Source organism: Python bivittatus, unplaced genomic scaffold (genome assembly GCF_059951505.1).
Source record: "Python bivittatus isolate LINGU-HERP-01145 unplaced genomic scaffold, Pbiv_v1 ctg000180_np1212, whole genome shotgun sequence".
NCBI classification, from domain to species: Eukaryota; Metazoa; Chordata; class Lepidosauria; order Squamata; family Pythonidae; genus Python; species Python bivittatus.
Window position 1 is genome coordinate 4,397,571 of NW_028277047.1, and position 9,532 is coordinate 4,407,102.

At 51.7% G+C, this 9,532-nt stretch overlaps 2 protein-coding genes across 3 annotated transcripts; both read right to left on the minus strand.

Annotated features, from left to right (window-relative positions):
• Window positions 1-1,801: 1,801 nt before the first annotated feature.
• On the minus strand, window positions 1,802-8,927 carry FKBP2 (FKBP prolyl isomerase 2). 2 transcript variants are annotated; one of them, XM_088137364.1, is made up of 6 exons: window positions 8,791-8,927; window positions 5,727-5,905; window positions 3,602-3,714; window positions 2,567-2,613; window positions 2,326-2,361; window positions 1,802-1,997 (listed from the first exon to the last, which is right to left on the minus strand). In XM_088137364.1, exons 2-6 carry the CDS (start codon window positions 5,892-5,894, stop codon window positions 1,936-1,938), a joined length of 426 nt encoding a protein of 141 aa, XP_087993490.1. In that variant the 5' UTR covers window positions 5,895-5,905; window positions 8,791-8,927; the 3' UTR covers window positions 1,802-1,935. The 2 variants fall into 2 exon arrangements, with proteins under 2 accessions (XP_087993490.1, XP_015744729.2); XM_015889243.3 differs by lacking the exon at window positions 8,791-8,927 and adding an exon at window positions 7,421-7,607.
• LOC148216367 (uncharacterized) lies at window positions 7,658-8,777 on the minus strand. The gene has a single exon (XM_088137363.1). The coding sequence runs from the start codon at window positions 8,775-8,777 to the stop codon at window positions 7,692-7,694; it is 1,086 nt and encodes a 361-aa protein (XP_087993489.1). The 3' UTR covers window positions 7,658-7,691.
• Window positions 8,928-9,532: the final 605 nt, after the last annotated feature.

The following is a 9,532-nucleotide window of genomic DNA, read 5'->3' on the forward strand; positions in this document are numbered from 1 at the left end:
GCTGAACGCTAGACAATGCTGGCAAAAATCCAGCAATTTCACACTCGCACTTTTAGCGGCATGATTCCACCCGCCGCTTCAATCTCGTTCCGGGCTCAGCAGTACAAACTCATCTGTTATCTCACTTTCTCACCACGTCCCTTGCGCCGGGAACTTCCGTTCCTTTATTTGAGTCCCTGCTGTCCTTAAACAAACCCAGTTTTTTCCTGTGAAGTCAGGGTGGGAGAAATAAGCCTTTTATTTTCTTTTGCAGACGCTTGGCAGCTTGTTCTGAGAGCTCCGTGCTCCCTGGAGAAAGAGGGCATTAGTATACAAATGGGGGGGGGGGATCCCAGAATTCCATGGGCCATTACAGGAGAATTCTGGGATGTCTCTTCTCCATCCAGGATACACGGGGTATCCTGGACAGCCTACTTTTCATCTGAGTCGAGTTCAGGGTTGGGACAGACCCCAGAGAGAAAGTGTAAGGTTTCAACCAATCATACCCTCTTAGGGCAATGTCTGAACCGAAACACAAACAAGCCTCTTTGCAACCCTCAGCAAAAACGGGGGTCTGTTTTATCTACGGCCATTAAAGAGCACCTTGGCTGTCGACAAACCAGGGCAGGGCTGCAGGATGGCAACGTGCCCCCCCCCCCGTTTCCTGCAAGCCTGCCAGTGTTGCAAGTCCACCTTGCAGAGACAGAAGGGAAGGTGACAGGAGACACTGCCAAACAAGGACACCTTGATCAGAGGCCACTTTCCTCCTCCACAACCTTCCCCTGCGGCCGCAACTCAAGATCCTCGCAATGCCAACATCGATCCAAGGAGGCCAGGCTGGGTGCCAAGGCACCTGGCAGAATAGGGCAACTGCCAGGTCCCGTGCCAATTGCCAGAGAGATTGAGGCTGTGGATACCGGCTGCAGTTAAAATAGAGAACAGGAAAAAAAGGGGGGGAGGACCAGCATTTAAAAGAAGAGCGTTGGGTGACATCGTTGCAGCTGCTCCTTTTCCTCCAACACGATCTAGAGCAGTGTTTCTCAACCTAAGATATGTGGACTTCAACTCCCAGAATTCCCCAGCCAGCCATGCTGGCTGGGGAATTCTGGGAATTGAAGTCCACATATCTTAAAGTCCACATATCTTAAAGTCGCCAAGGTTAAGAAACACTGATCTAGAGGCACTTAGGGAAATGAACCCGGCAATGGGGCTGCCACTGCTCTTTTTGGCCCCACGGCCCACTCCGGACTCTTTCCAGAGTCAGCAGTGGGCACAGGGTCTGGGAATCCTGAGAAATCCAATCCAGGCCTGAACTGGGGAAGGCTGGCATATATTCTCAAATGCCCGGGGTGTTTGGTCTCAACTGTCGAACAGGCAGCACCTCCTCCCCACTTTAGGGCTGGGACTCGAAAGCGGTTTAGGCACTACGGAGCTTCACTCCCTCCTGTGTACCCTCTTCCTCCCTTGTGGCTGGAAGCCCCAGGATATTGGATATTTTTTAAATTGTAAGTCACCCAGAGTCACCCTCTGGGGGAGATGGGTGGCATATCAATTTAATAATAAATTAATTAAAAATAAATAAATTGGCAAGCTTTTGAACCCAAGGAGACGCCTATGCCTTGGATGATATACCCCAATATGATCTGCTGGGCCTGGCACCAGCTTTGTAGGCCTGGAGGTGGCAGAAGATCAGCCTGGCGAGCTGCTGTTTCACAGACGACACGTGCAAGTGAGGGTATGACGGGCTCAAAAGAAACACTCCCATCCCGTTCTCTGCTTGCCCGCAGGCGACTTCCTCCCCCTTGCAGTCATGGGACAAATCTGGTCTGTGCTTTTTTATTTGGCCCATCTACGATCGACAAACCCTTCTCCGGATCCTTCCCCGGCCTGTCTGTCCGTCTCTCTCTCACGCATGCCCCTCCCCACGAGCCCACTCTTCCTGGAAGAGATGTGTAGCTATAGTTCTTGCCGACGCTCAATCTTCAGCAGCTCAACTTCAAAAATTAACGTGGCGCCGCCTGGGAATAGGGTGAGAAAAGAGAAAGGGGTGGGGGTGGGGGAATAAGAGGGCAGAAATTGAAGATGCCACCCATTGGTAGGAACCTAGTTGACAACTGAGATTTGGGGCAGGTTTTTTTATCCCCTGGGCTGGGCAGAAGATCAGGGTATTAATGAAGTCAATAAAAACATGGTCAAGTCCAGTGGGGAGAATTTGAAGTAAGGATGATACACAGGATGTAAATTCTTCACTGCTTGGTCAACAGAGTGGGATGTCCCATTCTAGGGCCAGGCCTGCCCCAGAGAAGGACCTTGAATGTGAGGAAATGGAGGTTAAAGAAGACATACCTGGGATTTTGGGTGGTGCCCCCCGATCTCCATAACCTGTGAGGAAACACAACAGAAGCCCAATCAACCAGATCTCAAATAATGCTAGGAAACTACCCCGGTCAAGTTCCAGAAAATTACACACAGCTGAATATGCAGAGGGGCAAAGCATCAATGCCAGGGCACAGATGCCACCACTCTGTTTGGGAGCACGGTGCCAACCCGGTGGTATTCCTGTACTGATTATGCTCTCGTTCCTTACCCAGCTCAGAGGGAATGACTAACTTCCTCTTCTCACCCTCGCACATCCTGAAATCACAAAAGAAACGACAAAGAATGCTTTGGCGTTACAAATCTTGAGGACTAGAATTTTACTCACCACCATTTTAACTGGTACAAGCATGCCCCTGTCCTTCCGTCCAGACTAACCCCAGGCAGTCAGAAATTTAAATTCTAAAAACCATGAAGGCTAAAAACTTGCTCATTAAACAGACCTGGGTTGTGCCTGCATTGCCAAAGGTGCCTCTGATACATCAGAGACACAGAGAAGTGCCGAGTCATGGAATGCACCGTTCTTTATTAAAATATGCAAGCTAATTCCTCGAGAGTCCCAGGAGAAAATGCTCAGGGCAAACCCAATGCCTTTTTGAGGAGAGCCAAGAATTTGAAATGTGGTAGGGACCCACACCACCTTGGGAATTAAAAAATTCAGGCAAAATTGCTCAGAATTCCCTATTATTGAGAAACTGGGGGGAGGGAGGGCTAAGGCCAGGAGAAGGTGTTTCTCGGGGCAGCCTTCACATCATGGAACAGTCTTCCCCGGAAGCTAGGTTTGAGCCAACACTGCTAACTTTCCATAATAAAGTTAAGATGGAGAACTTCCAGACAGCTTTTTAAACCAGTTAGGACAGTGTTTCTCAACCGTAGCAGCTTTAACATAAGTGGACTTCAACTCCCAGAATCCCCCCGCCAGCATGGCTGGCGGGGGAATTCTGGGAGTTGAAGTCCACCTATCTTAAAGCTGCTACGGTTGAGAAATACTGAGTTAGGAGAACGCCATCAGAAAATTAACGTTGCGCCGCTTAGATTGCTGACTGTTGGTTTTAATTACTGTGCTACAATTTTTATGTCCCGACTGGGGGGCTTATGTTTCCATACACCACCAAACGGGCTACGATGGTGGCTGTTTCAAACTTGCCTACATCAGTAAGCGAATGAAATATCTGACCCTGCTCTTCCAGCCCGGGCGCTCCAAATCCACGCCAACCCCCGTTCCTCGTCAGAAGCTGGCCTTTACCCAAGCAGGCCCTGATCCCAGCCTTTGATGACTTGTCCGGTGCCCAAGGAGAAGATAAAGGGCTGATGGCGAGTTAAGCTGCTATCAAACTCCGTCCCGTCTTCCAGTTTTCCCTGAGGAGGCACAGAGATGAAAATGAAATGGACCATGAGCGAGTTGCGACTCTGACACCAACCTCCGGTTCTTGTCATCCTAAAATGACAAGAAGTAGGCCTTGCTCTCTTCTAGCCGGGCATCCTAGACAGAGAACTTACAGCTGAATTCATGCTCTTCTGTCCCTCGACACATGGGGGGACTCGCTGTAGGAAGCTAGCATGGGAATTCCTTGCTGCTAGATCAGGCCAAGGGGTCGCTTAACTCAGAGCAAAAGAGGAGGTCAACAACTAAGGTTCAGATAGACTACCTCGGAAGCCGGAAGATTTCTTTTTCAGACATAACAAAGAGTGGGAGGCTGGCCTTTATTCCTTCTCCCCTTCTTCTAGGCATTTGTCTAAATCCCATGTTAAAGCCATCTAAGGTAACCATCAACCTGTATGGATTTAGGAAATGTAAGAGTTTTTTCTCTGCTATAGGATGAGCCTCCAAGAGTGCCCCGAGTCTTTGTGAAATACGGCAGGATGGTATAGTTTATTTATTTATACAGTAAATAAATGGCAGGGTGACCTCAGAGTACGGATATTACAAGAGGGAGCAAAACGTCCTTTTCATCCCATGTGCTAGTTCACAGGCTGCGATCACATCACTATTCTGGTTTTACCTCAATCAGAAATCAAAAATTCCTTTTTTGCCCCAAGGAGCCAAGGGACGTTCCTAGAGACCAGGTTCGTCCACTTCATCATGAGCAAGGCCTGACTCATAAAGGAAGGGAAGGGAAAAGGAGGAACGGTGGAGAAAGCGGTGCCTTTCAGAAACCAAAGGGTTACGGCCCCTGAGGTCAAGGGAAAACCTGGCGACAACAAGGAATGGGATTTTGGCCACATCACTCTCTCTCATTGGTTAGGCAGTCCACAAATTGGACAGGAAATATGAGCTTTCCACGGTCAGCCATTCACGTTCCCATCACCAAGCTCTGAAACTGCATGTGTGAGTCAGCAAGGGCGTGTAGCTGAAAGACAGCTGAGTTGTACATACGCTGGGAGGGTGACTAAGAATCACACATGCAACTTTCAAGTCACACTAGCCTGAAGGAAGTGCCTAGTGAACTCCCCAAACCAGACAAACTGCCGAGCAACAGCAGCAGTAAAGACCAACGCTGTCAAGAAGGAGACCCCAAGGGAAACGTGGAGGTGTCAGTTTCACACGCTTTTCTCTTTTCCTTTTAGGGAGAGTACCCAACCTTAAACTTCGGTCATTCACAGTTTTGGGTTTTGCAGGGAAGAAAACCCCAGGCTCAATTGGCCAGCTAGCGTGCTCGCACTGTCACACAAACCCATTGTTGAATTAAATAAGCCACAATTGACTGGGGCTGCACAACAACTCCGAGGCACACAGAGGGTCCAGAGGCTGCTGACAGATCAGAAGTGCCCCTTGTGTGGAACCCCAAAGTGGGTGGGACCAAAAATTTGGCCCTCTTTTGCATCTGAGGGGGTTGGGAGGATTTTAAGCGTCCCTGAACCCCCTCCTCAAATAAGTCCTGCCTTCCCCTCCCACTTCTAGAACATGGCCTTCAACATGCCACACAAAGCATTATCTGGCCCTCAAGCCAACAAGAATTGCTCATTCCGGTAGAAACCCTAGTTTATAAACCGCAAGAGTTGGGTTTATGCTAAACCAGTGTTTTTCAAACTTGGCCGCTTTAAGACGTCTGGGCTTCAACTCCCAAAATCCCCCAGCTAGCCATGCTGGCTAGGGGATTCTGGGAATTGAAGCCCAACATCTTAAAGTGGCCAAGTTTGAAAAACACTGTCCTAAACAAAATCCTGACATTACAGTTAAATGTGATGCACCCCACACACATACCTGGGGGTCTATTTTAGCTATGGTTTACAAGGATTTTTAAATTTTGCTCTGGCTTCTAACGCTCCCTTGAACTTTGGAAAACAATTGGTCCCCTTCTACCTCCTATTCCAAAGTCCTGAAGACCCTGGCTATTAACTCTCTTCCGTGCCCACTTTGCAGCACTCACCGTGTAATGCATATGGAGCACGTCGCCCTTGCGGGACTTGATGGGACAATTGTCTACGCGCTTTTTGACTCCGATCTGGAGTTTCCGTTTGCCTTCCGTGCTCAGCGTCGGGGAACAAAGTGCCCACAGAGCCAGGGCGAGCAGCGCCGCCCCCAGGTTCGCCTGCATCGCTGAAGCCCCTGAGGAGGTCAAAACTGGTTAGGAGAGCTGCAAGCTGGGAAGTCACAAAATCATATGGGATAGCTCGGCAGCATGCACGGAGAGGCTTCGGTCTAGAGCATGGGAGGATGAGATCAACCCATCTATGAAATCCATACGGTGCCAACTGGGACAGGGGCCCTACTCCAGGTGTGAAGAATCTGCAGCCCTCGACATGCGGCACTCAACATCCCTGTGATTCCCAGAAGCCATCACCATAGCCAGACTGACCAGGCTACAGTTCAGGAACATCTGGAAGACCACCGGTTGTCCACCCCTGCTCTATTTATTTATTAGATTTTTATCCCGCCCTTATTTTTTATAACTCAAGGCGGTGAACATGCATAATACCCCTTCCTCACAACAACAACCCTGTGAGGTGGATTGGGCTGAGAGAGAGGGACTGGCCCAAAGTCCCAGCTGGCTTCCATGCCAAAGGGAGGCCTAAAACTCAGTCTCCTGGATTCTACGCCAGCACCTTCACCACTACACCAAACTGGCTCTCTTTCCTATTTCCTAACTTCTCTCTATACCATGCTTATTTATTTAATCAGCCTTTTGCTGACTGTAATAAAGACTATCTATCTATTTCATTAGTCTTATAGAACCACCCAACGTAACTGACTCTGGGTGGCTTACCTTAAAAACAACCTGTTAAAAAATCCCCAATAAGATGGCATGACCTGACAGATTTGTTTTTTTCCCAAAAGGCCGGATCATAGAAATCATTTCCCATTCCACAGGGCAGCAGAACTGTTTGAAAAAGCAACTGATGGAATGGATATAGTATATAGGAATGGTCTGCTCCCTTGTGGGCCAGAGCCAGACCATTCTTTAAATCCAGGTTCACAGGGAGTATTTCTATTCTTACAAAGGTCATGTCCAGTTGCCTAGAGGCACTGAGGTTAGCATGGCAAGCAGAACATGTGGACTATACAACCGTAGGACTGTAGCATTTCTCTACAGTGCCCATCTGAATTTCAAACAAGGACCCCAAAAAGAATACCCAGGAACCCGGGTGCACCGATTCTTAAAAAGATGATGGAGCAGTGTGTCCTCTGTTCTGAACTATCTGGCTTGTAGACATTTGATGCTGGATGCTAGAACTCAGATCCCAGTTCCATGCCAATCTCACATGGTTCTGTAAAGACACCCAGAGCCCTGGAGGGGCTCCAAGAGGGGTAAAAAGTTGGAGGTTGAATAGAAAGCGGAACAGAGAATGATTCTTGCTTGAGATCTGGGATAGCTAAGGTCTTCTCAGATAAATAGGCCTGGAGGGTCTGGCTCTTTATAAGCTAGTGTTAGACATATAGGAGAACCAACCCTGTGCACGTTCCCTCTCCTTTTACCCGCCTCACCCACCTTGGCCCCAGAGTCATTCATGCAGTTTTTTTGCGCTCAAGACGTATGTGTTTGGAGCTGCACGACCACCCCGGGTGCTAACCTGGCATGCAACAGCAAGCAGCCCCCCGCTTCTCCAGAGCCTCCAGACTTACCCATGCGGCTAGTGGCGAGTTGGGCTCTGCTCCCTCCCCTGGTAGCAGCAGCCGCCACCACCACCGTCCAGATTCTCTCATGGAATCGCCACCCCAGGAGAAGACTCAGTGGTCCCTTTGCTCTGGCCACCCTCCCTCTTGACACAATCTCCCCTTGCTTATCTAACCCTTTCCTCCAAATGAGCCTAGCTTGTCCTCCCCACCCCTCCCGGTCTGCAGTCCCTCCCTCCCCCAACCCACACCCTCCCCAGTAACCTTCCCCACATGCTTCTTAAGAGACCCCGTACCCTCCCTCATCTTGCCCTCCCTTCCTCGGGCCCTCCTTCCGGAAGGTCCAAACTCTCGCTTCTTTCACTGCTTCCTCCTCGCTACAGTTGGTCACCTTGGCCCAGACCCACATGATGCCAGTCCCTGAGGGATTCCTCACCTTGTGGACCCAGACGTCCCCAGACCCCCCTCCAGCAGGGACGGGCTTCTCCCTGGGGATCCACACCTGGTTGAGTTCGGCCCCGCTTTCTCTGGGAACGGACCCCTCTTTCAGCCAAGGCAGCCCCATTCTCTCGGAGGCCCTGGCCGGCTTGCGGGGCACCCAGATTTGCCCCGAGCCCTCCATAGGGTCCCGGTACCACTCCTTCTGGAGCCAAACAGCGGGGCCTCTCCCAGAGTCCCGCTTGGGCCCCGCATGGCCAGGAAGACCCCCCGAGAGGCTGCGGCTGACCCCCAGGGCCAAAACTCCCATGCTCTCCTCCAACCTCTCCCGGGGACCCCCGGCTCCCAGCTCCCAAGCCTTGCGACAGGCTGGCCGGGTCCCCAGTTCTTTGGGCTGGGCCTCCTTGGGGGCTCCGGCCCCGCAACCTTCGCAAAGGCCCCCCGGCCAGGAGGCCCGCTTGTCCTGCCCCACCTTGCTCTGGCTGGCAGGGGCCCCAGGGCCAGCCCCTGCGGAGGCAGCCCCCCACGGGTCCCCCGGGCCCTCGATGCCTGGGAGCGCCCCCCACCCCCCAGGGGCCCCCCTGCTCCCCCCTGCCTCGGCCTGGGCCTGCTCTCCGGCCGCCCTGGACCGGCCCTCCTCGGGGGCCCCGCTCCCAGCGGCCCCCCCGCCTGGGGCCCAAGACACCTGGGTCGCCACGTCCCTGAGCTCCAGCCTCCTCAGCCCCAGGGCCGCTCCCAGCCCGGAGAAGCGCCTCCCCGGGGCCTCCTTCGCCCCCCGGTCGGGGTCCCCCTCCTCTCCCCTCCCGCCTTCCTGAGGCTGCCCCCTCTCTGAGCCCCCAGGCTGCTGCAGCTCCCGCTGCCCCCCGGTCGGCTCCAGGCTCCTCGGCGCCCCGCGCCCGGGTCCCCCCCTTTCCTCAGGACCCCCCATTCCCCCCTCTCACCTCTCCTTTCCTCAACGGATACCACCCACCCCTCTGCGCATGCGCCCTCCTCAGCGCCGGCGGCTCCGGAACGGAAGAAGCCGACCCGGGCGCCGCCATGTTTTGCCCCTTGGGTCGGTGGGCGCCCGCGTCACGTGCCCTTGCGGTCTTTTAATGATTTTGATCCAATTAATGTACTTGAAATGAGAGTCAGCGCTGAGATCTTGAAATCAAGAACAGCTGAGAAAAAAGAAACTTGGTTAAACGTTAACATCGGGGCGCTTCACGTGACTAGGGCGTGACGTCACTCCCCCGGGATGTAGGCGGGGAGTGCTCGAGGGGGCGAGGCCAAGGGAGCGTTGAGTGGGCGGGGCTAATGGAATCCTTCCTCCTTTCATTCTGTATCTCATCAAATATTATGCTAACTAATTTCCTAGAAATATTTCTGTAATAAATAAACTTAATAATTAATATGAGTCATCACGTCTGGGAGATAACAATGTTATTCGCAATTAAAAATCAGATAGCTAATTGGAGAGGAATTCGACATAGGAAAAATGTTGCAGGTGGCTTAACACACCTTCATTAGTGGAAATAAAGATTAAATAAATAAATAGAAATAAAGCCAAAATAAAGGCCCGGCTCTGTGCAATTTGCATCGTGAAAGTGCAATTGATGATACGAAGATGAATACATGACACATCATAGATGATCACCAAGGTGGGCTTTTTATCCTCCTGACTTTGGGTGTCTAATTGGCGTA

What these genes read in the sequence shown, in the direction of transcription:
- FKBP2 (XM_015889243.3), bottom strand. An exon ending in TGCTCCATATGCATTACACG is followed by an intron (nt 3,715 to 5,726) that starts GTGAGTGCTGCA and finishes GTGCCTCCTCAG; the next exon opens with GGAAAACTGGAAGACGGGAC. An exon ending in AGTCATTCCCTCTGAGCTGG is followed by an intron (nt 2,362 to 2,566) that starts GTAAGGAACGAG and finishes GTTTCCTCACAG; the next exon opens with GTTATGGAGATCGGGGGGCA.
- LOC148216367 (XM_088137363.1), bottom strand. Translation starts at nt 8,777, where the DNA reads ATGGGGGGTCCTGAGGAAAGGGGGGGACCCGGGCGCGGGGCGCCGAGG.